General features: G+C 42.3%; 1 protein-coding gene and 1 long non-coding RNA gene across 4 annotated transcripts; one reads left to right on the forward strand and one right to left on the reverse strand.

Moving 5' to 3' along the window:
• Positions 1-21,081, reverse strand: C10H4orf54 (chromosome 10 C4orf54 homolog). Of its 3 annotated transcripts, XR_003301651.2 has the most exons (5): positions 20,781-21,081; positions 19,234-19,437; positions 12,985-18,404; positions 4,469-4,585; positions 1-1,560 (listed from the first exon to the last, which is right to left on the reverse strand). XR_003301651.2 is itself a non-coding variant. In XM_026398108.2 (4 exons), exons 2-3 carry the CDS (start codon positions 19,299-19,301, stop codon positions 13,022-13,024), a joined length of 5,451 nt encoding a protein of 1,816 aa, XP_026253893.2. In that variant the 5' UTR covers positions 19,302-19,437; positions 20,781-21,081; the 3' UTR covers positions 2,173-4,585; positions 12,985-13,021. The 3 variants fall into 3 exon arrangements, 2 of the variants coding, with proteins under 2 accessions (XP_026253893.2, XP_026253894.2); XM_026398108.2 differs by lacking the exon at positions 1-1,560 and having other exon boundaries at positions 2,173-4,585; XM_026398109.2 differs by lacking the exons at positions 1-1,560; positions 19,234-19,437 and having other exon boundaries at positions 2,173-4,585.
• Positions 17,899-27,688, forward strand: LOC113189379 (uncharacterized). Its single transcript, XR_003301652.2, has 3 exons — positions 17,899-17,986; positions 21,170-21,246; positions 27,422-27,688. It is a non-coding gene; the product is annotated as an uncharacterized LOC113189379 (long non-coding RNA).

Consider the following 27,688-nt stretch of genomic DNA (forward strand, 5'->3'; position numbering starts at 1 on the left):
TTTACTGGAAAAAAAAAAGAAACAACAAAACATTTTTTTCAAAACAGTCAAAATAAAAAACCAATGCACAAGATTGCACAATCGTTTACAAATGCTGGCAATTAAAGGCAAGTAGTCTAGTCTCACAAGATCCTTGTCTAAGTAGTTTTCTCCATGTGCAATACACTGAAAAGGTAATTCTTGGAGCTGTAGAGTTGGATTCAAAGCCCCTTTAGCCAAGCTCACTGCATTCTGTCATTGAATAACATCAAATCTCAGGTAGGAACTTTTCTACCAAGATTTCTATGTTGATTGTAGTTTAAAATTTCACATTCTTTCCTTATGCCACCAGGTTTATTCATAGTCAGCAGTATAATTCAGTCTTCTCCAATGTCCTTCCTTACATATCACACAATGTCCTCTCTTTATTCATACGTAACTTCTACAGTCTGCACATTCTTTTACAGCCACCACTGTCTTTACTATACAATAATATAATTTATACGTAAATACAGAAATGCATATTTTCATGGGTGGGGGTGGGGGTGGGGAAGGGGGAGAGCCTCCTGTTAGAAAATGCATACAAGTATGGCAGGTAATTCAGGAAACCCAAGGAAGAACTTAACACTAGCTTGTAAAAAGTAATTCAGAAACTTAAAAAAAAAAAAATCAAACTAGATGTGTGTGTGCATGTATGTGTGTGCGTGTGTGTGTGTGTGTGTGTGTTTTATTCTGCACCATTATGAATTAAACAGGAATAAATCTAATGATGTACTCTAGCTGCAACATGAAACACCGAATGCTAACACCTGATAAATGATGCTGTGAACATTCAGTTTTCTTCTGAGATGTGGGGCATACAAAGGAGTCCAATTTTCAGAATCCTCCCCTGGGCCTTGTCCTCATATATGTCACAGATGGACATGATCCCTTTCTAGAGGACGAAAGTCTGCAATTCTGATTAGATTCAAGCTCACCATGTAGCAAATGCTACGTGCTTCATTAATGATTTTATGCACCTGTGAGGTCTACTTGGGACCCAGAAGTTAAAGAATATATAAGCAGTCTCTTGAAAATATATATCTTATCTATGTATCTATCTCCTTAGAAATCATGTAAAAGCCTAACATAGTTTATGGGATTGATTTTTTTATAAGCAGTTTTCTCAAACAAACTTACACATAATTTTCCCCTTCAACAGTACTGATAAAATACAGGGCACCTTTTTCTTTCAAGTATTTGGGTAAAATAACATACCCTGAGAATTTGGGGTGCAAACCTACACCTTGTAAACTGTAGAATGAAACTCCTCAAGCACCACATAGGAAAATATATAGCATGATAGTTTTATACAAAGACTATTGTTGACTGTGTTTTCCCATGCACTTACACAGACTTATCATGAGGTTATAGTCAGTCTACTTAGGAATCAATACTGTCCTGCAGTCTGTAGTCCAAAATATTATTTCGGGTAGCGTGAACATTCAATTTGTAGCAAACACAGACTTTCATTTCTATGAAGGATGAAGACAATCAAAATGCATTAAATCTTGTGAAGAAGCAAAGATGATAAAGTCAAATCTGAAATTAAGAAAAAGGAATTTCTATCACTTGATGTTTCCTAGTGATCTGAGGACAAATTTGAAATTCAGGTTAATATTTGAGAATTATTTTTATAATGTTTTCAAAGTGTAATTTTTTAGCTTATTTACTCAGTGATAAACATACAGAAATACTATATCCTGAGTCTTTACTGGTGTTTCTGGGCTTCATTTAATCCTGAGTGCAATTTCAGTGAGTGTTTTCAGGAAAATACATTCTGGAGAATACAATTTTCATATGGATTACAGATGTGTTCAATTTTTCCAAAAACTCTCCAAATGGGCCTATTTCAATGTGGCCTTTCACCAACAGGAAAAAAAAAAATAGAGGAAATGGGTCAAGATTTGTACACAGAGTAATCTGTGATTTTTCTAGAAAAGTGAGCCACACCCATAACCCTGAGTGGAAATCACAAAAGCCAGACTCCACAATTCTGATTAGATTCAAGCTCAAGGCTTTCTTTAGGAAATGCTTTATTCGTGGTTTATGTAAATAAAACATAAATCGGGTCTCAGTGGCTATAGAACATTGTTGGGGTAATAGTTTGAGGGCTTCCTAGACTTTTGTTTTGTTCCATTTTTGTTGAAAAGGAAGGGCATAATCACTTCATTCAAATGTCCATGCAACCTCAAGAAATGACTAAGCAATGAAAAGGAGGATGGAAATTTCCCTTACGCCTGTGAAAACGTTCTTTTCCTGTCTTAGGGGAGTAAATGGCCTACAGGTTTGTTTGGTATGATGACATTACCACTAGCCGATATGGAACTCACAGAACAGCAACTTCCCCATGGACTCAGCCTCTCAGAGCCAACAAATGAAAAGTTCTTTCCCAGTTTCTATCCTAGTTTACCTCAGTGTGAGAACCCAAGGCTCAGATCTGCTGGTGATAAATATCGGTAAATAGCTAATGAGCAGCTCAACCCTCAGCCTTACCCCATTCTCTAGGGAAGGAGTGTTCCCCATTTGGAGGAACTGGCAAGTAGCCATGGCTCAGTGCGGCCACTGGGCTTTCTTGAAAGTCCCCTGTTTTTTAAACCAGTCTCACATCTTGTAACTGTACATATTGTACGCCCACGCCCTATGTAAGTTTCACTACTCAAGGTCAAATACTTGAGATTTCATGGTGCTGATTTGAGGGTTCATAGTCTGAAATTTTTAAAACGAATGCTACTTTCTTGTTTCCATATGAAGCGACCTTATTTCCAACCAATCTCTCTCAAAAATGAAGAAGCACTGATGCTTTAAGATTCCCGCCCCCCCCCAGTGGTGAAAAATTAAGTTCTGGAGTGAATCTACTCATGTACCTGGGTAAGAAAACTTCTATAATAAAGAAAAAGTGTTTTCCCAAATATGGCACAGAGCTTCTTCTCCATACAGAGACTATGCTTCATATTTCATGTCTCATGGAGATGAAAGCTTCATTTCACAGCTCATTGGCCCAATGAGTAATTGAATTGTGGTGAGATTTCCTGTGTCAAATATTTCTCTTTACACAAAAGAACTTTTTATTTTTTTAATGAGATTCCCGCTAAGAAATCCCCTGAAAGTGCCTTTGTTGTTGTTTTTTAAAAAGTCTAGATGAGAAGCATAATTACAGAGTAATAAGATTATATTAATCATATAAAATCCAGTCTCATGAATTACATATAATTCTGTGGCTTTGAGAGCAATTGTTAAGCTGAAACCAAATATTGACAATCATTCATATCAAAATAATGCTTCTGAAAAATTACCAAAATGCCTTGGCTTTAAACAAATAAGTTAATAAAAGGAGACTCCTGAAAGACAGTCTGGGAGAATTGTTTGGCTTTTAAAGGGATATTTCTTTAGAAAGGAATTAAGAAATATTTCAATGTAACATCTGTTGAGTGTATATTGACACCTTATAAATCATGACAAGTTAAATAAGTATCTGTTCAATCAGCCCTTCAGACTCACTGTGAACACTCACTCAAATAGCCTTCAGAATTGGATTACAACGGAGGCAATATCAAATGTCAGTGAAAGATCCAGTGATTTGGATTTTTTAACATCTCTTAAAACCTGCCTCATAACAAGCAAGCACTGTAATTCTAGGTTACTGCTTTGGAGAGGGCCAGGGCTAGAGGGAATTAGAGCCCCTGAATTAAGAGTTCACATTCTACTCAACTGCCCCAAACAGGTCACTCTTCAGACTCCAGTCTGTGAGAGACAGGAGTGTACAACTATGGAGGGAATCACAAGGAAAAAAAAGGCTACACACTCATAACAAATGTTGGATTTTTTAAAGGGAAATAGATATTTTATACCTTTCTGAAACAAAGAACTTAATTTTAAATGCAGTCACTGACTTTCCACTGTTCAAAGCCAATCTATTTTAAGGCAACAAATAGTGTCATGGCATTGTACAAGTGGGAAAAAATTAAAAACAAAGCACAAAAGTTAAAACCATTGTTTTCCACAATCACATTTGAAATCATCCCAAACCCAATAAAAGAACACAGAGCACAAACAAGAGAAGGTTTAGCTGATATATGATTCCAAGAGCAGACCCAATATATTTTACACCTAAATATGTGCTACAACTCTGCCAGCTACATTTGATAGAATCCAAGAACCTGTAAGGTGATTTGTGATCCAAATTACTGATTTGCTCACTTTGTTTACAACAGAAGCCATCCCATTCGGTTGTGGGTTTTGGTTGAAGCATGGCAAACACTTAAGGGATTGTTTGCCTAGTCAGAAGTGCAAGAGGGAGGGAGGAGAACAGAAAGCTTGTCTCTTGTATTAAAGTATAAAAAGAAATAGTTTTACAGGGGAAAAAAATGCAACCATTCAATCATCTTAGTGAAACTTAAATAACAAAACTGCCTTTAAGAGAATTGTTCAGGAAAATATGAAAACTTACACACTTGGTTTATAAGAAGCAAAAATTAAGAATTACTCATGTGGAGGACATTTTTCAGCTGGATTCATAGTGCTATTACATTTCAACTTTTAGAGAGTCTGTATTTCTGTCTTGCTCCTACAAAAAAAAAAAGTCAAAGAAAAGATGGTTAGTTCTAAACACACATCTCACTTTCAAAGAATCAAGAAAAATGTCAAAATATATTTTATTTATTCTTTAATCCAGTTTCATGATAAATAATGGTGAAGCCTACATTTTAAAATGTATGTGTCAAGAAGAAAAACAATTAGACATTACTCTGACTTTAAGAAAATGCCCTGAGGTGGAATTTCTCTTTGAAAATTGAACTATTCAAAAAATAGTTTTAGAATTAAGTGTTTAGTTTCATTTAAATTATGTATATCAAGGATAAGACAATATAATATATGTTCCTAAAATTAGCAGGCAGAATTGATATTTAAACTAAATGGAAACATTTGAAATTAACTATGAGTCAGTAACCTAATAAAATGAATAAACTCTACACTAAGGATTCTTGTAAAGTAAATGACCACTAATGAAATTATGTGTAATTACACACAGTGCCTTTGGCTTTAAATAAAATATACTGATTATAACCTATAACTTATTTACATCTGTTCTAGTTCAGCACTGGCAGAGTCAAAACATACTCAAAGTCAGACCTTTCTTTCTGTTTTTTTTTCTATATAATTTTGTAGATCTATTAGAACTTTACTGAAGGAATACATTTTTAACACCTGAGAGCTGATATTCGGACTTAATATTATGAAGATAGAAATAGATTGGACTACAGGTAGTATTTGTTAGGGATTAAAAAGACTCTATCATGGGGAAAATAAGCTGCAAGTATTATCAAATAACAACTATCCAGCCAATTATATGCAAGGGATCAAGGCAAGGGATATTTTAATCCTGTCATCTAGAAAAAGATCTGTCTAAATACATGCTTAAGAAGGACATCTATAGGAATAATTATGGTTTTATAGCTCATGCATATATTTCACATATATTTTATTGTTTCATATTTTATGAGAAATAACCTTCATGAATTTTTTGTGTGTTTGGAGATCTCTTCTTTGCTAAACTAATTTTTCAACCTTACAACAAATAGATTAGTAAGAGGAAAAGGGGAGGAGAGCCGGGCACAGTAGCCCACACCTGTAATCCCAGTGGTTTGGGAGGCTGAGGCAGAAGGATAGCTAGTTCAAAGCCAACCTTAGCAATTTCGTGAGGCCCTAAGCAACTCAGTGGGACCCTGTCTCTAAATAAAATACAAAATAGGGCTGGGGATGTGGCTCGGCGGTTGAATGTCCCTGGGTTCAATCCCTGGTACCAAAAAAAAGTGGGGAGGGGAGGACTAAGAGACTAAGAATAATAATTTCAGTGTGGATCAGGGATTTGACAATAACTCTGGCTGTGTTCTCTTCCAAGGCAAGGTTTGTAAAGATTTGAGTACTATGCAAAAACACCAAGAGGGTGGTGGTCTATACTCTGGAACAATGACAATGAGAAGTGGAGGAGAAATCTGTTTATATAATCTACTAGGATCATATCTGGGGATCAGTGGAGTAGATTTCGCCTGTTTGGATATTCATAGGATATTGCCTCTATTTCCATTAACTTCAGAGATATTTTGTTTGAAAGTAATGTATCTTTCATATCAAAAGTCATTTGATTTCATGAAAGTAATAAAGTTGTTTCAAATTTTATTAAAGATAAAATAGTAGGAATTGCCAAATTAACCCATCAGAGGCCTCATGAACACTGTGTCTGTGTGTGTGTGTGTGTGTGTGTGTGTGTGTGTGTGTGTGATAATAGATCATAAAGAAGTCAGCAGAGATAAAGGGGAGACTGTACTGTGTTACCAAGGAGTCTGGCTGGATGATTCTCTACAACTTTAGAACCAGGACACATGACAGAGTTCAGCAGGGATGCTGGGTCATATTTTCCCTTGCTCCACACAGCCCTGTGCCCAGACAGAGAGGAAAATCACCACACACAGTTGGCAAGCTAGGCCCAGAGTTGTATAACATTCTGGAAGGCTATGGGGGATACTAGAGTACCCTGATGCACAGCCAACTAGCCTGCCCTGAGAGGACTGTTGGGCTGAGGGCATTGCCTTCAACTTGGGGAAATACAGAGCAATCCTGGGCACAGGCCCTGATTTGGCTCCGGGTGTCTGCAAAGACAAGGGCTGAACTTTGCTGTGATGGAGGGCCCTGAGAAGATGAGAGGAGCTTGAGGCATTTATGAGGCTCCAGTCTCCAGAGGATGAACACTTACTATGTGCCATGAACTCTGTGCTATGTCCTCTGTAGTGGGTTTATAATTCAGTCTTCACAACTGTCGTTTAAAAAGTATCCCTGTTTTAGCCGTGCGTGGGGGGTGCATACTCGTAATCCCAGTGGCTCAGGAAACTGAGGCAGTAGGATTGCAAGTTCAAAGACAGCCTAAGCAATTTAGCAAGGCCTTAAGCAATTTAGCAAGACTCTGTCTTAAAAAAACAAAACAAAAAACAGCTAGGGGTGTGACTCAGTGGTTAAGTGCCCCTGAGTTTAATACCTGGTACCATCGCCCCCAACCCCACAAAAAAAAAGTATTACTATTTTGTAGATGAGGAGACTGAGGCTCAGGGAAAGCAAGTTACTTGCCTAGATTAATAAATAACAAAACTTGAGTCAGGGTTGCATGACTTCAAGGAACATGTACTTATGTTTTAGTCACAGCCACACAGCTCCCTTTGACTGTATTTTAACCCCCTGCCATCCAGGGACTTCCCACGCTCACCTGCACAACCCACACCTTGCTCTCCTTACACACACACACATACAATATCTCATCACAGGAGCCATCACCTCTGGGCATCCTGAAACTGGCTAAGATTTCTACTTGGGGCATAAAATGTTCTAAGAACAGCTAATTTTCTAATCAAAAGAAAAACACATATAGAGATTTAGTATATGTGAGACATTATCAGATTTGGGATCAATTTTTTAACTTATTTCCTCCTCGACCTTTCCTGCCCCTTCTCTGAAACCCAACACACACACACACACACACACACACACACACACACACACCAAGGCAGTGAAATGACTAGCAGATTCTATGTACTTTTGGATAGGATTTTCATTTTCCTTTGAATGAAACTGAAGTTAGGAAAATCAGCCAGTCAACCAACAGCTGTGCTTTCTCCTCCACAAGGACGTAAATGTGTCACGCAACTAATCCTTTACCAAGCTGATTGACCAACAGGCAAAAGGCAGTAGCTGCAAAATTTTGGAACAAGCTGGGTAGAAAGACAGACCTGACACAGAAAGTACAGATAAGGGAAGAGAGACAATTCACAATAAAGAAAAAGAGAGCAGAGAGTAAAAGAAGTTGGTGAGCAACGAGTTCCTCTATAATAAGACCATGAGGATCTAGGATGAGTTCTCTTTTGGTTGTCAAAGAGGAATTAAAAATGCACCCACTTGCTAAAGAATCCAAAGGCATGATGTTAAGTCTTGGCATATAATAAATGACCGATACACATCAGATATTAGTTTTTGTCTTTTTACTAACCTTAGGGTAGGGAAGAAAATATCAAAAAATAGAATTGTGGAGAAAGGCACAAAATGGTACGCGGGAGGGAGGCTTCCCTCCAATAAAATTGATGGGGAAAATGAAAAGGCAAAAAGACATCAAGAATAGAATAAAACGAATTAGCAAATTTTTACAATGATTGAGAAAGCAAAGTACAACCAAGTTAGAGGGAAAGCAGAAATAAATTCATTATTTCATGAGTGTAGTTGTGGGGGATTAAGTGAAGACAAAACATGGAGTTTACAGCTTCCATCCACCGGGTCTCGAGGGGCAGTCACAGTTCTGTCCTTCCCATGACCCATCAGGGAGATGCTCAAATGAGGGAGCTGGCAAGGCCCACCCCGCCCTGCCCTTCAAGCTGTCCAGTCTGTGATAAAAACAAACTACAGGCAGAGAGGAGGGGGAAGACACAGTGGGGGGCACTGAAGTCAATTATGCTGAAGTGAATGCGAAATGAGAAACACCATAAGAAAGAAATGGCAAATACATAGAAAAGAGCCCAAAGTCATTTCTCAAACACACACAGCAAAGGAAAAAGGGAACAGTGGGACAGAAACCAGGAAATAAGACCATCAAAGAAAAGTGGCCTTAAGGAAAAAGAGAAGCAGAAAGGATCAGTAACCAAAACAGACCCTGGTATAAATATTCAGGGTTTCAGTCTCAGCTCCAGAGGGACATTGTGACTGAAGAAAAGACTCGGTTCCCTCCTGCAATCGTAATACGAAAGGACTGGATTGGGTCACCTGAGGACTCCTCTGGAGCCCCTTGGAATACCCCATGAAAACAGCTCTTCTCGAATCCAGCTCTGTCTTCCACTTCAGTGGCTGATGTGTGGAGCTCTGTTTAGGGGGTAGCAATAACTCAAGGAGAAAAGAAAACACCAATAATGTAGGAGCAACATGAAGCACACTCAGAAATGAAGAAACAAAGCCTTACAGAAAAAAAAAAAAAAGGAGGGATGTTCAAATGAAAGAAAATTATTGCAATTCGCTTAGACTGGTACCTCATCTGTTAGCAAGCAGTGCATCCGTTAGTTTCCTTTTGTTAGTATTACATGCTTATTTTATTTTTATGTCCTTATAAATGGTATTTAGTATCAAGTCTCAATTAAAAATTTAAAACAGAGTTTTGCCTTCCAAGTGGGTGGACAGGAGAAAACATGAGAATGAATGTCAGGAGAGGGAACAGCACAGCCACGAGTCTCAAATGACAGAAACCCAAAACAAAGTCGTCCATCAAAAAGCATCAAAGATCCAAAATATACAAACAAACACAAAAGTCATCACAAAAATAGACTGGTGAGGTTTTGCAACTGATGTGCCTGGCACACTGGTGTGTTTCCAACGGGCTGCCTCTGTGGCTATGTGACCCCTGGGCCACCGGGTACTGAGTGGTGAACTGCCTTGTGCAATTGTCACAATGAGCAATGGCATTACTAAATAATAATAAAATAAATATATGTTACTAATTATCTTTTTAGATAGGTGTGGCCTAGCAAAATTTGAGTACTGGAATATTGACCACAGGATGAGGAGAAGCGAGAAAAATCCACCCATGAAAGGAAAATTCCTAAGGGGGTCATCAGAAAAAGGAGAGCTGGTAGTGCTCAAATATACACCAGGAGGAAAGAAGGAAAGCTCCCTGTTACAATGTAATGCTAAAAATAGATGGTGAACTGCTTATTCTCTGAGCTGGAAGGAATCTTAAAGGTTATGACAGTTCTTGAACACGGGGTTTGCAGTTTTGTGTGTAGACGTCTTCCTCCACTGCTGGAGTGTAGTCTCCTGACTTGTGGAACCGCCTTGGGTCACATGTGGGTTTACAGCCTTGCCGCAGAGTGGCTGATGAAATGCAGGCACGGAATTTGTGTTCATTGAATGAATGAGAAAACTGGTACATTTCCTTCAAATGTGTATTTTACAAATGTCCAGAAAGGCCAATGGAAGTGTAGATGGTTAATGGCCAATTGTCACTAGGGATCCCAGATGTCCTTGCTGGCAAGTCAAAGCTCACCATATCTTCTCTGCCAGCTCTCTTTTACTCTATGCATCCTACTAAGGAACATCAAGAGTGTCCTTGCAGGGATTGTGGTTGGCACCGGAATGAAGAATCAATGCCAAAAGTCCTGGTTCTCTCACTCTCTGGGAACTTCAGCAAAATTATCTCTTTTGAAGTCCCAGTTTCCTTCTCTGTGAAATATTGTGACTGGATCAAATCATGTATGCAACTTTTCAGTTGAACTGAGGACACAAAACCCTACGCTGGGAAAATCCCTGCCACCAGGAAAATCCACAAGACAACTCAGTTTTTCAAGGAAATATTGAACTGAGACCATCTTCCAAGACTTTTCACACTGACCAATCACACAAGCATTAGTCAATGTTTTGAAACATTTGAACAATGCTTTAAATTTTTTCATCCTGAGAAAAGAACTACCCGCTTTTTAAAAAAATCTGACTTTAAAAAAAGATGGCAGAGAACTTTCAAGAGGGTGAGTTTTGAAAGATTTTAATTCATATCTGAATTTGATTGACTTCATTTTTGCTTGTACACAAAAAAAGCTAACATTGAGTCCTTTTTTTTTAGAGAATTTTTTAACACTTATTACTATTTTTTTTTTTTTTTTTAGTTTTTGGCAGACACAACATCTTTGTTTGTATTTGGTGCTGAGGATCGAACCCGGGCCGCACGCATGCCAGGCAAGTGCGCTACCGCTTGAGCCACATCCCCGCCCAAACATTGAGTTCTTGATGAATCATTAAATCAAGAAGCCAGCCTGTGTCTAGCTTTTGGGCTATTTACTACCATAAAGATTGTGCTTTCAAAAAGGGAAAAAATTATCAAAAATCATTTTTCAAAGATGCAAAAGTGTGATTTATATCTGTGTCTGATGGAAAAACTCCAAGCCTAATCTCTCCAGACTCAGCAGACAGAAGAAGGTCCAAGGCTTCTGCTAGGCAGACACCATAGGAGTGTGTCCCAGTTATGATCCCTCCTCTGCTCTCTGCCCCCCTTTCCCTTGCTGCTGTACTTCTAGGGCTTCACAAACGCCTTGTAGGATTAGCTGGTCCAAAATAGCCCTAGGTAAACATACCACCTGTCCAGGAGATTAGAATGCTTTTGCCTATGGGCTCCTTTTTTCCTTCTGCAAAACTCATCCTCAATTCTGAGTTTTCTCCACTTGCATATTGATTTTTTTCTTTATTTTGTATGCCAAACAAAAGATGCATTCTTTATTCCCTCCACTCCCAGCAATTTATGAACATCACACAATTCCTGTTGAAAACTCTTGGAGAGGAACAATAAAAATCACCTATTTCTAGTTTGCAACTAAAAGGAGTCTTGTGCTTTCCCCTGGATTCTTGGTGAAAGTCCTAAGGATTTTTGAACAGTGCCTACTGCTGTCTTACAGTCCAATAAATGTGATAATATAGAGAAATGATCCCTTAATTTGGAAAAAGTTTTATAACTTACAATGCACTGCTCAAAAATGTGACACGCAGCTACATATTGAGAGACACACACTAGGGATAACCCAGCAATGCTAGAGTCTGTCACGCCACAGCTAACATAGCTGGTGAGAAGGTGTATGACTTTTGAGTCAAGTGAACCTAATTTCTAATTGAAATTTCTTTCATTGCACAAAACAGCAGCATTCCTCTGCTCCTTTTCAGTCACACGAGGAAAGAAAAATGAGGCTTATTTCTACTATAGAGGCATGAGTGGGATTTTTTTTTCTTACTTCAATCTTCTTTTTTCATTCACTGACATCTTACTAAAGAGTGAAAGTCCTACCTAGAAGTATTTGTGATCTCAACTCTTCCCATTCTGAGGAGTACAGGAATAAGAAGGGCAAGCTTGTCCCCACTGTTCTGAGATTTTTACGCTCTTGTCTGAAGGTGTCTTTGCCCAGTCTCATGTGTTTGACCTGAAGTGTCCTGGTTCAGACCAGCCAAACTCACTCCTCATATCAAGTTCCAAGGACTGTATTTACAGCAGGGATTCCTGTCTGTGAGTATGGATTAACCTAGGTGTCAGGAATCTATTTTTTCTGATTTCCTTTGCAGAGGGGTCAGCAATGAAGTTGATTTGTTTCTGAAGGGAGAGAACATAGATATGAAATGAGTGCCCTTCGGGGATTAGCCATGGAGCATGATCAATTCAGTCAGAATAGGACTAAATTAACTCCATCCAAAGAACAACTGCATCTCCAGAATCTCCCCCTTTCCTGGAGGTTAAAGTGCAAAACTTTGGGGGAGGGAGGCAGGAGCTAAGATACATTAAAGACCTTGTACTTGCCCAAAGAAAATGTGTTCTGATCATTTGAAAACCAAAAAGCAATACACTCCCTTTGTATAAGAATTTTCAAAAGGAAAATGAGGGGGGGGGGAAGAGGAGAGAGAAGCATTTCTGCAGATTTTAGTAAACCTTCCTACCATGCAAGCAACAGCCTTGGACTCCTCTTACTTCTTGGGGAGCAAACAGATTAAAGGTGTCCAGTGATCTGAAATGTTAGTGCCTGTCACTGTGCTGTCAGAAACTGTGGGGCTTGCTGTACAATATCCAGACCAGATTTTCATTTCTTTTTCCTGCCAAGTTCTACCAAAGGCTGAAGGGACAGATGGAAGGTTCCCTTTCCTCTTATGGGGGGTGGGGGGGGGGGAGAAACACTCAAGCATTTTGAAAAAGTAGAAGGGGAAAGGCTGGTAAAGGGGACAGAGGAGTCGGGAGAGAAGAAACCTGGAGAGCAAATGAGCTCCTTCAGACATCACATGGGATTTAGTTTTATTCTTCCAAACTACCTATTTCTAGAGACCATCTCTTTGGCTGTAAATCTCCCACTTCAATCACCAAGAAACGGGATTGTTCTTGCTCTCCTAATCCTGACTATCAAAGTAAAATTCACTCACCAGCAGCTGTTCCAATCTGCTTTCTGGTGACTTCTCGTCATCTGTGTTCCACCACAAAGCTCATGGTGGTGCCATCAAAGGAAGGGGGAGCAATGATCCGCGGTCCCAGGGGCTGCGAAGTGATGCTGATGACAGGTTTGCCGTGCAGCTGGGCGAAGCCCTTGGCTCCCACCAGCTGGGATGTAGCTGCTGGGGCTGAGGAGGAAGAGGTGGCAGGAGACTGACCAGAGGCCATGAAGTAGGGGGCCTCTGTGAAAGTTGCAGCTGCCTCTTTGTTGTGCGGTTCTGTCGCCATTGAGAGCTCACCACCCCCTGGAGGGTGAGCAATTGGTGTGGGCTGCAGAGCATTGGTGGGCAGCATTGTGGGCAGAAACCCAGGGTAGATCATGTAGGTGGGTCCATAGGCCCCAGGACTCAGGGCCAAGGGAGGCACAGGGAGGGACATGGGAGTCACAGCCTGCTGCTGGGAGGTTATGGGCACATCCACATACTGCCCTGTCTCAGGGTCAAATAGTCTCCGAGTCATGGGCTGTACTGGTGTGTCCACCAGATAGTACTGGCCCGTGGTCACATCCAGGAGCATCTTGCGCTGAGTTTGCTGAGGCGGTGACTGCTGGAAGGGGTCTGTAGGAACAGCAGCTGGGCCTGCAGGAGCTGGGGCAGGCATGCCTGGTGGTGAGAAGCAGAGGACTTGAGGTTGGGCACCCTGGAGGGTAAAGGGCAGTGGCTGCTGATGGTAGATGGCAGTGGGTGTATGCTCGGGGCTCTGTGGCCCTGAGCGGGCAGCTGCTGCTGTCTCCTGGGGGTTGTCAGGTTTGGTACGCCAAGCTGGCCGGCTGGTTCCACTGACCTGAGAGCCCTTGGGGCTACTGGAGACCTGACTTCGGGCACTCAGTGGGGGTAAGCTGCAGAGAGTGGCAGCTGAGGAGATGGGGCCCCCCTCTCCTGCAGCACCAGGTCTACCAGGTAACTCTCCTGCAGCAGAGGTTCCCTTAAGGGGGATAGTCAGGTAGTTCTCACAGTCACTATTGCTCTTCTCCAAATTGATGCCACTTTTCCTGTTGGTCGCCTCATTGGGTGGTGCCTGGGTGGCCGGAGAGATCTTGAGGGACCGGAGTCCCTGTGATTTGATGCCCTTGACCACTGAAGAGCTCTCTGGAGAAGGCCCTTGTGGGAACTTGCCAGCGACACCCCCAGTTTTCTGAGTGCTACTGGCACTCACTGTGAACACGTTCCGGTTGCTGGGGAGCGGTGGGAGGGGCTGCAGAGGCTGGGTTCTTTCCACATCTTTGTGGACAGGGGGAATATAGAGGGATCGGGGCCTTTCCCTGGCCATGTTCTCAAAGGCGGCTGCCCGGGCAGACACACTCTCGGTGCTGGGGTTGGAGTTTCTCCTCTGCAGACGTTCCACGGGAGCCCCTCTCAGGACCACAGCACCTTTGTTTCCGGCACCTCGTTCTTCCACCTCACCTAGTCGTTTGGCCAACTTGTCAGGGTTTCCCTCAGGACCCACCACCCCTTCCCTCTCCTCACTAGCAATGAGTGACAGGACATGACTGTCTGTCATCATGGGCAAGGGATCACTTTTCCGTTTCCACTCATTCCTGTTGAAACTGTACAGCTCTTCCATGGATCTCACTGCAGCAGTCAGCTTCTCCAGGGCATTTCGGGCTGGCTTTGGGGTTTTACCTTCCTCCTTAATGTCCTCCTCCTTGGTTTTCTCTGGGGTCTTCTGAGCAGCAGCCTTGGAGACAATCTTGAGCACAGGCAGGTATGAGCCCTGCTCAGGTTTATTGGGGGCAATGGTGGCCACAGGCAGCCTGCCAGATGCCCTGTGAACCAAGACCGTCCCTTCTGGAGAGGAAGAGTTCATGATCCTGCTGCTGTTCCCTTTGCCCATGCCTTCCCTGGGCTCCCGGTCCATGCTGTCTTCTCTCTGGTTCACTACAGCCTGGCACGTAATTACCATGGGAGACAGGGATCTGGATCCACCAGCTGCAGGAGCCAGCTGCCTGGGCTTGGACCCTGTCAGTCCCTGCTCTGGAGTAATGCTGCCTTTGTCACTGCTGTCCCCTGATCCTTTGATTAGTTTTCTGACATCTCTCACCTGGTGGAGGGGCCCTTGAGCCTTGGACTTGTCTCTGACATCTCTCACCTGGAACTGGGGCACTTTTTCCAGATTGTCCCCACGGAACAGTTTCTGCTGTGCCCTGCTGTTGTCCTCAATGGTCTTAAAGAGGTTAGAAGCGCTGCCTCCAGCCAGCTTGGGTGTGAGCAATTTGGCAATATTGAAGTCCGAGCTTGGCTGTTGGACGCTCCCCAGCCGGATCTTGATTTCGGGAGCCTTGGGTCTGATCACTGCCGTGGTTGTGGCCTGGGCAGCAGGGTACTTGGTGGCCTGCTTCCCTGGCTGCTTGTCCTTGGGCGTCTGCTGGATGTTGGGGACAAAGAGACGAGACATGATGGTGGACTTGCTGGCAGAGATCTCCCCGAGATCCGCCCTCCAGTCCCCGCCTTTGGGGAGCTTCAGCTTCCCAATGGGGGCTTTCTCTTCCCGCTTCTCCGCCTCTTTCTCCTTCCATGACCGAAAAGCACTGTTCTGACTGCGGAGAAAGATGCCTTTCACAGTCTCTGAGGCACTCTTTTTAATTTCACACACTTCCGTTTGTCCATCAGTGAAACTCCGGCCAGAACCTGCGTTGCCTTCTCGAGGAGTACTGGCTTTGAAAATTGGGGATTTAGACCCCTCCCCACCTGCGTCAGACACACTGACCACCGTGTACTCGGAACCCGCCTCTGAGTGGCGGGAATTCTGCCGCTGCAAGCCCCTGTCTCGCAGTTTCTCAGCCCCAGAAGACCCCTCTGCTTCCTTGGAGGTGTGATGAGATGTGTCAGTGACTTCCCCCCTCTCCATTTTAAACTCGTGCTCCCGTTGCATCTTCTTGGAAATGACATTTTTGAGCAGACTGGATGCAAACTTGGACTTCTTGTGGGGGCCTTCACCGCGGGGGGCAGGCTTGTTGCTTTCAGAGGTCTCTGAGCCATCATCTGTGCACACCGATCCAGGTCCCTTGCTGGAGCCCTTGGTGGCCCTGCAGGGTCCAGTGGCCGAGCTGGCTTTGCTTTCACTGCGTAAATTCAGGGGTTCCAGAAGGGTGACGACGCGAGAACCCGTTTGGATCTGTTTCTGGAAACACAAGGGTGTCTCCACGTGTTTGATTTCCCCCTCGACTTTGCTGACCACAAACTCCAAGGCCTTGGTCTGGGACTTCTTGGACTGGATGTAAAGCTGGTCTGCAGTACCACGGGCCCCACTGCCCTTCCTCAGACCTGCAGCCACAGAGGCCGCGCTGCTCCTGAGAAGGCTCTGTTCCACCCTGGCTCCAACACCTCCACATTTTAGGTCCAGGAAGGTTGACCAGCGTCCAAAGCCCACTTCGGAGAGGGTGGTGGAGGACTCACGGGAGCTGATGTTCAGAGCCTCAAAGTAGGGGTAAGCAAGGCTCCGGAAAGCTCGGGAGGTCAGGTTACGCACCTCTTTGTCTGCATCGTCCAGTTCGCTCACGGCACTGGAGGCTCCGCTGGAGTAGTCCACCAGCTCCTTTGCCCGTATGGCCCCGCACCTGGTTTGCAGGCGAGCAGGGACAGCAATGAATTTCTTTGCATGGTCCTGAGCCACGGCTGCAGCCGAGTTTTGCTTCAGTGAACTTGAATTGTGTTCAGCAGCTGTAGAGACTCGGAGGCTCATGTCGCCTTCATGCTTGGCAGCATAAATAATGTTTTGCTTTGCACGCACGTTGCTAGGCTCATTTATAGCCCGGGAAGTTGGTTTGATTGATAGGAGGATCTGGCTTGCTGCACTCCCACAGCTGCTGGCGGTGGTAGCGGCTGCCCCTGAAGCTGCCTCCCGGAGCTCCAGCAAAGGCTCAGGCAGGGTGGCAGTGCCAGGCCCAGTGGGTGGGGGAGTAGGGTCACTGTCGGAGGGGACACTGCCCACTTCCGTGCTGCTGGTGTCACGACCACTGCTGCCTGCACTGAGGCGAGCCAGGTCGCTACTGGTGGGGCTGGGTGTCCGGGTGGCATTGGTGCTGGGAGTGGTGCTGAGGTAGCAGCTGTTGTCGTCGTCCTCTTCGGTGGGGGTGGTGACGTCCCCTGGGGTCTCGTCGCTGCCACCAAAGGAAGCATAATCCACGAACGAGTAGATCACGTTGTTGTCCTCGAAATCCCAGCGGGAGGCCAGCCCCACGTCGAAATCCATGTCCTGCTCCACCTCACTCAGCTGGATCTCATGGGTGGTGATGTAGTGAGCCTCTTCATTTTTGGGGGGGTCCCTGTTACTCTGGGACTTGGCAATAATGTCCCTGCACTCTGTTCCATCTCCTGCCCTCCCTCCCTCTTCCTGCCCTTCTCCTCCTCTTGCTTTTTTCCCTACTTCTCCTCCCTTGGGTGGGCAACTCACTTCGCTCTCACTCTCAAAGCCTAAGGATGAAGAGGAGGTAGCCAGAGCCGCCCCGGATGATGTGGCGGATTCATCCATTTTGGAAAGGCCATGGTCTTCTGCTTTGTCCACAGGGGAGGAGCAGGAGGAGTTGCCACCCTCATCAGTGTGGGAGAGTTGGGAGCTGGAGCGTTCTGAGGAAGCAGGGTTCTTCTGGGGGATTGGAGTCCTGCACTCTGGACTAGTGGGCTCATCCTGGGCTTTCTCCTTTGGGCTCCTAGAGGCTTTCTGATCCCCGGAGCGGTGTTCCAGTGTAAGTTTCACTGTCCGGGGACTCGCCCTCTGGATTCTGGCTGAAGCGCACATCTCCACATATTTTGCTTCTCGCTGGGAGGAGGCTGAAGGCTGGGGAAGTGGCCGCAGCTGCTGCAGGCGCTCCCGGCTGTCTTGCTTTCTGCTCACTGGATCCTGTACTTGCACCAGTCTGGCCTGCGAGTTCGGCTCAGGAGTGGCGGCTTCCATTCTGAGTCCTTGCCCAGGTTCCAGCCACAGGAAGAGGCAGTGGTGAGCACCCGGGCTGTCTTGGGTCCCTCTTTGGTCCTGGAGGGGCCGCAGTGTTGCCTGAAGCAGGGTCCCACGTGCCTGGACTGGCCCCAAGGCTGGAGGCACCACTGCCACTACTGTCACCACCTCCCAGGTCTTCAGCCCCTGTGGCGGGGCTGAGGCAAGGCAGAGGGAGGTGGGAAGGCTCCTGGATGGGGCGGCAGAGGTGGTCTGTGGCTGGGGGGCTGCTGCTCTGGCCGAGACTGCAGCCTGTGACTTGTGGCTGAGCTGGCCTGTCCAGTTATTTGCCTGGCACCGTGGGCAGCTGGGGGTCTGAATGCCATCAGCCACGGAAGAAGCAGCATCTGTAGGTCGACCCCTGGACTTCCAGAAATGAAAGCAAAGCATGTGCTGTTTCTTGTGAAGCCTTGTCCCTTTCCTGGATGGGGCAAGAGAGGGTCACGTCATTCCAGAAATATTTTTAGTGTCCATTCCCTAGTCATCTCAAAACCACACTTGAGGGAAGAGGGTAGAGATGAAAAGAGGCTGGGGGTGGAGGGATGAGGGTTCCAATTCAAATCAACCAAATGTTCTATGTAATCTATTATAGAGATGTCTAGCAAGTATGCAATTATTCTTTACCCGCTGCCATCTTTCTCTCCCGAGCCTCTGATTAAATGGATTTTCCCCCTTGTTCTGAAACAAAAATTCAGATTTTTACACTGCACTTCAAACCAATTGAGGACATTCTGGAAATACTTCAAAATCTCCTTCATACATATGATAGCTTTATCTTTGCTTCAAAATCTTTGTGTTTTCTTTCTCTTTGGAAAACCAAATCGGAAGAGTTCTGGAAATAAAAACTTTTCATAGGAAAATAATATTTCATCCCTCTTTCCCCGAAATGGCATTCTATGAAACATAACCTGTTGTTCCCAAATAGGAAGAATCCCTTCTAGAATCCTTGCTGTGATGACTCAAAGTACCAAAGGGCGATTTTCAAAGACCTGAAATTTAGTGCTTTAAATAAATTTTTAGTTATAGTCATGAAAAAAGGAGCACCTAGGGCCAAAGCTGACACTACTGCAAATCCCTACAATATCTACTCGATCTCAAAATGTTCCCTAAACTTGTAAAACCATGGCAAGACAATAAGCCCCAATTAAATATAGCCCAGGCTGCAAACTCACGACTCTGTTTCGCTGGCTGTATTCCAGGCCCGCAGGGCACGGAGTCAAAAAGCACGAAAGAACAAGGAATATGCTTACCCTTCATCAGTACAGTGCGGCTTGGAGAGAGGTTCAGAGAGGAAATGTGACCCGCTGGCATGCCCCATGGAGACAAAGCCAAATCCCAGTTCACTGCCTCTGAGCTACATCCATTTCAAACAAGTCAGTAGTTGTGCAGGCAAGTTTGCCAGGAAACCCAAGTGGGGGTCTGTGCTGGCCATCCTCAGAGCAATTCCTTGGGTACTATCGGTAGAGAACCACATCTTGATTTTGGTGAGATCTGGCCCTCATCACCTGCCAGGCCCAACTCCACCACTATACATAGTCTATGTGTCACTTACACCGATTGAATAAAGCACTATTTTAAACATCCACATTTGTGGGGAACAAAAATAACACCATCAACCAGCCCCTTCCAATATGAATGCCACCCCCACACGGAAAAATGTTCTTTCCTCTGAATAGGCATGTGGGTAGGTATGAAGTGGGAGCCCCGAACAACTGAAGCATCCACCTTCTCACACTTGGGATGTGAACTCATAGCCATCTCCCAACAACTCCCTCTGCCCACACCATTGCCATTAAAAACACTACCAAAAGAAAGACTGGAAATATCAGGAATAAGAGTATGGATATAAAGTCAGAACTCTAGGCAAAGACAGAAGAAAAGAAAAGGAAAAAATGGCATAATAATCTTGGTTTCCTAGTACTAGTCATAATAATAATTACAACTAAGACTTAAATAGTGCTTACTACATGCCAGGAACTACTTGAAGCACCTTTTAAATGTGTATATCATTTAACCTCGTAAGAACCTGATGAGTTAGATATAATTATTGCACTGATTTTGTAGATGGAAAAGCTAAGGCACAGAATTGTTCAAAAATTATGGAGCAGAGTTCACATCCAGGCAATCTGGTTACAGAGCTTGGATCTTAACGATTAAGCTACACAGTCTTACTGACTTCTACACTCACATACTATACAGGGTACCCAGATAATCAATTAGAAGAAGGAATTTATCCAATAGGTAATTTTATCTGCATGACCACAAATAAACCATGTAACAGTTTTGAAGTTTTTTTTTTTTCATATAACCAACCCGTGTACATATTAAGTACTTAGGGATTAAGTAACATGATCCTATAAATAAAATGAAATAAAATATTGTTGGCTTCTTCAGGCAAGCAGAGTGTTTTTCTTTTGCTCTGAGGTTGATCGTGCCTTGGCTGATAGATCCTGAAGATGGCCTCAAACACTGGGAAGCATACATACCCCATAGTTGAATAGAAGGCAGAGTTTCTGCCCATCAAAGCAATTATAGTCTAGGGAGGAATTTTTCCAGCACTTTCCATATGGCCCTGTCTGTCATGACAACACAACAGATTTCAGCAGAATTTCTCCCAGCAGTTGGCAAACTACAAAATTGTAAGGTCAGATGTCCCAGATGCAGGTTAAATCATAACTTTAGTACCCCCAGTTCTGAAAAATCTCCCTCCAGAGTCTTGCTCCCTCAGAGAGCACAGTCCTAGCTAAGCCTCTCCAAGAGGCCAAACACAGAGGGCTGTTCTAAAACAGGTACTTACCTTCAAGATATCTGTGTAGCTCTCTTTCTGCTGTTTTATCTAAATGAATGGCAGTACAGGAAAAAATTTAAAGGGAAAACTTTTTCAAATAAAGTCAATTTCCAAAAAATCAGTTTTAATTCGAACCACAATTTCTTCAAAAACTTGGAATAGGACAGACTCTACCTATTAAAAGAAAAAAAGTCCATAAATGGAAAAACAGTGACCAGATTTAGGGTAAAACAAGAACTTGAAACTTCTTGCCTCCTGGCATTTTCAGAATTCTGGGTCATTTTTTGTTACAATGAAAATAGATGCTCTCAGTTCTGCTGAAATAACTTTCAGTCCTTTGGTAGCCATAGGGCCTTTTTATTCCTTAATGTGACTACAGTCATTTTTTTTTTTTACAGATGAACTCAGTGATTGCCTACCTGATCTCACTTCTTGAGCAATTAACAGTGACTAATGTTACCAGCATTAACCCAGGGTAAGTGGGCCCACTTACTAAGCCAGGCAAGGTATACTTGGTTGATAACTTTATATGGGAATTCAAAGAGCAACAAAGGAAGTGACTCAGCATCATTATTTTTATCTCTGTAGAGAAAGTTTCTCAGTATTCCCTGAAAGTCTTGTGAAATGTATCACTGTATGTAAAACTTTAACATGATTAAAGAAATAAAGAATGAAAGCCAGATCATCTGCCAGTTAGGAAAAGGATATAATTATATTTAGGGTCTCTGACAGTGGCTTAATGGGATAAATAACATGTCATCGAAAAAGAAGAACGGTTTATCAAAGGTAGACCAAGACCAGAAATGAAGAGAGAGATTAAATGCAAACCAGAAAGGAGAAAAAGGACTTTCCAAACACAGACGTTCTCAGATTCCCTGGGATGAGTGAGGGGTATACTTTAATTGCTTTAAGTTGTGTAAGACTTTCCATTAGCACTTACACAGTTATTTATGCACATTGGTGTGAAAGAGGGTTTTTCTTTTCTTTTCTTTTCTTTCTTTTTTTGAGACAGGGTCTCACTTACATTGTCCTAACTGGTCTTGAACTCTCAATCCCCCTGCCTCCGCCTCTAGAGTTATTGGTATTACAGGTGTGTATCATGGCTCCAGGAGGAAGAAGGCTTTTCATCTGGCCAGTGCTTAATGCCCTGTGGACAGCTGTTTCTCTCTGGCCCAGGTAGAAATAACATTTGAAGGAAAGCCACCTTGTTACCTTTTGTTGCTGAGGGTGAGAAAGGGTATTATTTAGTTTTTGAGGTAAATGTTTTCCATATTTTGCTTATCAGTCCTCTCAATCATACCATGAAAGAGCAATTATTATTCCCATTTTATGCATAAAATAATTGAGGATGAGTGAAGACCTGTGTCCTATATAACCTTTACAATTAATAGGAAGTGTCGGAGCCCTGATGGCAACCCAGCTCTGAGCAACTCAAGCCCATGCTCAGTTGGTGGTTGAGCATTCAGTCTATGAGGTGGAGGTCACAGGGCCAAGCCTACTGCTGGCCACCACCACAACCAGCTGCCTGTACACAGCACCAGCTGGTCTCCATGGAGTCCAAAGAAACAGAGTGGCAGGATTTGTATAAGACTATCCCTGTGAATAGAAAAACAGCATGTACCGTGAGGATGAATAAGTAGCATCATTTTCTTGTGCAAACAGAAAAGCACCTTATTGTAGAGTCACATTCACACGGTAGATACAACCCCTTAGCCATGCCCTTAAAACTTGGAAGGACAGAAAGGAACACAGTTCACCACCAGAAATAAAATCTTAATAACACTTAAGCCTGCACACACAGGCCTCAGGTGGCACAAAATAGGTTTGACTTTTCCCCTTAAGCCACGATGCTCTGTTTTCTTCTCTGGTCTTCCTCCTCCTCCTCCTCCTTCTGCTTTTTGAATGGTCTTTTTGGCAGTTTGTTGTCTTCTCCCTACCCCTACTCTTTCTCTCTTTCCTTCTGGCCCTGACTTGTTATCTCGGGCCATAGTTTCCATTAGGTTTCTCCTAAGGGAGCTGTGGAGATTTTGATGTTTCAGATCTGACTGGATAAAGGAAAATGATCCCTTCCAAACCAGCCTCAAGGTGGAACATCAGCAAGCAAACAAATCTTTCTCTACATCATACTTAAAATAATCTAACTCTCTTGGTCCATCTTGCCCATGATCTCTGTTATCCTAACCTGCATGATGTAGGAACCAGAGAAGAGACTTACCAAAGGTCCCTTCCCAGTCTGGGAAAGTAGCACAGAGAAGATGCCTTATTAGGCTTTAGCAAATTACGGTCAATTTTTTTAAGTTGGCATTGAAACAGAATTTAATTAACCAGCCAACTCAGCTGCCTGACCACAGAATCATGTGGATGACTTATTGCTATGATTCTTAACAAGCATTCTTTTTTCCCTTTTATTCTTGATATTATAACTTGGGACCTAAAATCTTGTTTCTGTCTTCATCTGCTTTGAAAAATGTTTATTTTCCCCAAATTTCTGATTTTAGACATCCACAATTTCAAATATGGACCTCCAAAAATTAACTCAATATTTTATTTTTCAATATTCCATTTCCTTTGAATATTTACAGTAATCATAAATTATTTAACATCTCATTTCTTCCCTTGCTTCAAATCACACCTTCAAATCTGCTCAACACTCAAGACCTAAGATGCAAATTAAAGCAACTTTTGAGAAAACAATCTGACCTTTTCTGTCATATAGAATAAGAACATGAAAATAAATTTTTTTTCTATTATAAGAGAAAAACATTTGTGGAAACAATCCAAACAACTCTGAGCTACTGAATGAGAATTTAAGAGTACAACCATCCCTTTGTTCAGTCGTATCTTCCTACATATACAATTTTGGTGTTTAGTGTTCCATAACATTTTCTATGTTATTTATAATTTTATGTTTATTAAATATCTAACACTTTATCTTCATGTTTTAATCATCACTTCCACCTGGGATCTTCCCTTTCCACTGTATCTAAAGTGGGACTCAGAATGACCTTGTCATGTCCCATCACCTTATGCATTACACTGTTCACCAATTATAAAAACTCTTGTTCTGGTTTATTGCCCATCTTTCTCATCAGAATTTAAACTCATTGCAGGCAGGAATCATGTCTGACTTGTCAGTTGCTTTCATTTCAACATCTAGGACAATATTAGCTTCACAAAAGCAGAATTTTTGTTCTTTCTTTGTACCTTTATTTCTTTCTTTCATTTTTTGCCTCTTTTGTTTACTAATATTTTCCCCAGTGCCTAAGAAGGGCCTAGCATACAGTAGGTACACAATATATCTTTGTTACCTCTCCAATAACTAACCAGTAGGAACTCAGAAAATGCTCTTTTGCCTCCATTATTGAATCAATAATTAAATAGTTTATTACTTTTGTCTAACTGGAGAAAAGCTAGCAAAATTATTTAGGGAGAGTCCTCTTTAACGGAATATCTAAGAATGATTTATAAATAATTCATCAAAGCATTAAGATCTACAAGTGTTATTAAGACATTATTTATAGTCACATTTGAAGTCCTTAGAAACACTTAATACTCAAAAGTTAGCAAAAATTACCTTATTATCTTGTTTAACTTCTAAATTTACTTAGCAAAATACTACTTAAAATAAAGCAAATTCTAAATACCTTGTTATCAAATAGTGCAAATTCAGAATTAATAAAACCTAAATGATGACTTTTGTTTTATAATCCAACTCAATGGTTAACAAGTCAAACTCAGAATGGGCCTCTTCAGAGTATGCTATTTTCCTTCGGGTTATATATATATATATATCAGGCACAAGCCTCCCAGTCAAAAAGGGATCGCTGAATGAATAGTCTTTCAAAGCTTAGAAGTTGTTAATCGAGAAAGATGGTTTACTTTGAGCTGAGAACTCTGACCTTATCCTGCCAGCAACCCCGGGTGACCAAGGATGCAAGGAGATCTGACTGTCGCTGTGAGCATCAAGGCTTAGTGGGATTACAAAGGAAGGAGAAATCAGCCAGATACATTTCAGGCCAGCAGACCCTTCTTGTATTTATGACAACATGTTTTCCTAGTAACAGTTTATTTTGCTGAAAGCATTTAAATAAAAACCTCCAGAGACTCTTTTGAGAAGGTGGTTTTGCATTCCCCAGTCAAACACCTGCCTGATTTTAATGTGCTACTATTTTAGTCTCCATAAGCATATGCTCCCTTCCATAAGACACAAGCTGGTCTCTGTATATTTATCATCCACACAGGCTCTAAAAATAGAAATAGGTGCAGAGGATTGTCCTGGCTATCTCTGTGTGTCTTCAGCAGCTAGGGAAGCAAACTCATGGACAAGAAAACCATTTTTCTCCATGCTAACTCAACACAACACACTTTTGATATGATAGCTCACAAACTCTTTGGAATATTTTCCCTAGCTGAAAGGTCTTCTAGCCCAGTTGTCTCTCTGTTGTCTTAGTGTGACTAAAACAACCTCAGCACAACACTGTATAAGGCCAAACAGTTCAATCAAAACACTCCTAAGCTACTCTACCCTCTCCTCCTTCTCTATTCCTAGTGAATTCCAGGATCAGACAGGGAGAGAGCCCACTTCCTTAACAATCACACTTGTATTAGTGTTGAGACCAGGAGACATACTCCATTGTGCCTTCTCACTCCCCAAAGGGTCATTTTAATTCATGATGGGACCACAGGCTGCTCACTGGTTGGACTTCTGAGACACAACTTAAAGTAAAAAGCAAGAAAGGCCAAAATTGCTTTTGGAAACCCTTCAAGGTTCCCATAGGTCTGATTTCAGAGTTTTGAGTATACAATTCTGTATAATATAATATGTGACTGCACATAATTATATATGGTATGTAATACATAAGTGCACATTTATTCAGCAAAGAACACTTTGCAAACTAACATTTTACAAGGTTGTGTTTCCCACCCCAGTGGTTGAATTTACATAAATCAAATGCACTTGAACTCAAGATGACTCTGCTTCAGGGGTTAGATAAATCTTTTGGCCTCTCACTTTTCTTGTGTGGCCTTGCTTCCTGCTCTATGTTTGAAATAAGTCCATTTGGAATCAGTTGGCTTTTGGTGTGGTGATCAAGTTTTTTAAAATCAATTAAATGTATTTCCCATCCCTTATTTTGTGGTATGCAACCAAATTAAATTTATGTAAAATGGCTAAAAGTGAACTCCTATTTTTGTGCATATCTGCATGTGTAGTGGAAGAGAAGGGCAGGAAAGTACCGGGTTTTCCAGCTCCTGAACGAAGTGTTTATACCTCTTGTATACACACATAACCTTTTGCTGGGGATAGATATGTCTTCTCAGTTTGCAGAGCTGTGGGTTTTTTCCAGCCTTTACTGCAACCGGCATGATGAAGACAATGCTGATTACTTGGTTGCTCAGGCAATGGCACTGTGGAGAGATAAAACATGATCTCCCCTGTATCCGGTAGTGGACAACGTAGAACCTTCTGCATGAGACATGAAGTAACCCTGTAAAATGGGGGAAATGATAGCTACTGGGATCTAATGAAGATTAAAGGAAGTAATACCTGTGAATGACTTAAAACAGTGCCCAGCACACAGAGAGCTCTCCACTGTTGTTAGCTGTTACTGCTTTTATTCTTGGTCTTGTGCCAACAGGCATCCTGGGAAGGAGTTTAGGTCTTTTTTGGAACCTTCTAGTGATGTTTTCATAACTTAGTCACTCAAGATACTCCAAAGAGATATCAGAAGCTTGGTAGAGTTTACTTCTAATGGCAGATATTTATTTAGAAACAAAAACAATTCCACCAAGACTTTTATCTTATGTAGTCTTTGGGGAGAAAAGATACGGGGTTGTAGTTTTCCTGCCTGGAAATGAGGAGAAATCTGTAGGAACAAGGATTCTATAGGTCATTTAGTTCAATCCACTTTAAAAATGATAAAACTGAGAACAAGAGAGGCACAAGGTCACAAAGATTTGTCACTACCAGTGATAAGGATGTCTTCTTTCCTCACTTGTCAAATTCTATGGAGGACGAAAACTCAAAATCATGTTTAACTATGAGATTAAAATATAGTCCAGTCATCCTTAAAAAGTGAACTCTATGTAGCTTTTTAAATTAATCCTACTAGGAAGATTTAACTTATAAGGTTTACAGATACTTGGCCAAAATATATTGGAACATCTCTAGAAAGAGTTGAATAGTTGGTAATTTTCATTATATTATCTCTTTAATATTAGGCCACTTCTCTGCAAAAGAGTAATCAGTAGAATTGAATGACCAAACTTATATTGCTGAAATTGTGCCTCAGTTGACTCAACAGTATGTATTCCTATCATGGAAATTCCTACAGTATACCTGCTTTTTATGGGCTATAGAAAATGGCAGAAAAGCTAGAAAATGTGATTTGTTGCAAAATTAAGTGATTATTATAGATGTAATTGTGCATATGCAAGAAGAAAGCACAGGGCACTAACATACCACCATGATTCATAAACACAGAGTATCCCCTGGAGGTCCGTAGGGTAACAGTTTGGTCTCAGCTTGCCTAATATGAGCTACTGAAAACTTTAAGAGGTAGAGACTAGTAGGAATTCTTTGAGTCATTGAGGTTGGGCTTCTGAAGAACATTGTGAGACCCATTTCTTTTCTTTCTCTCCTTCACTTCCAGCCATGAGACGAGCAGTTTTGCTCTACCATATAACCCCACCATGATGTGTTACCACAAAGCCAAAGCAACAGAATCAAGCCATCATGGACGGAAACCTCAACCTGTGAACCAAAATACTTCTTTTCTCTTTGTAGATTGTTTACCTTGGGTATTTTGTTATAGTGATAGAAAGTTAAATAAAATTACCTACACGTTAAAAACAAGGATATTTAAACCTTCTCTATAGCCATTCTAAGGTACTATTGTGTTTATTTTCAGGAAGCCTTC

The sequence above is a fragment of the Urocitellus parryii genome, chromosome 10 (genome assembly GCF_045843805.1).
Source record: "Urocitellus parryii isolate mUroPar1 chromosome 10, mUroPar1.hap1, whole genome shotgun sequence".
Taxonomy (NCBI): Eukaryota; Metazoa; Chordata; class Mammalia; order Rodentia; family Sciuridae; genus Urocitellus; species Urocitellus parryii.

Excerpts from the sequence above, each read along its gene's own strand:
- C10H4orf54 (XM_026398108.2), bottom strand. The coding sequence starts at position 19,301 with ATGGGGCATGCCAGCGGGTCACATTTCCTCTCTGAACCTCTCTCCAAG. Across the intron at positions 18,405-19,233 it reads CCGCACTGTACTGATGAAGG|GAAAGGGACAAGGCTTCACA; the intron begins GTAAGCATATTC and ends TGCCCCATCCAG.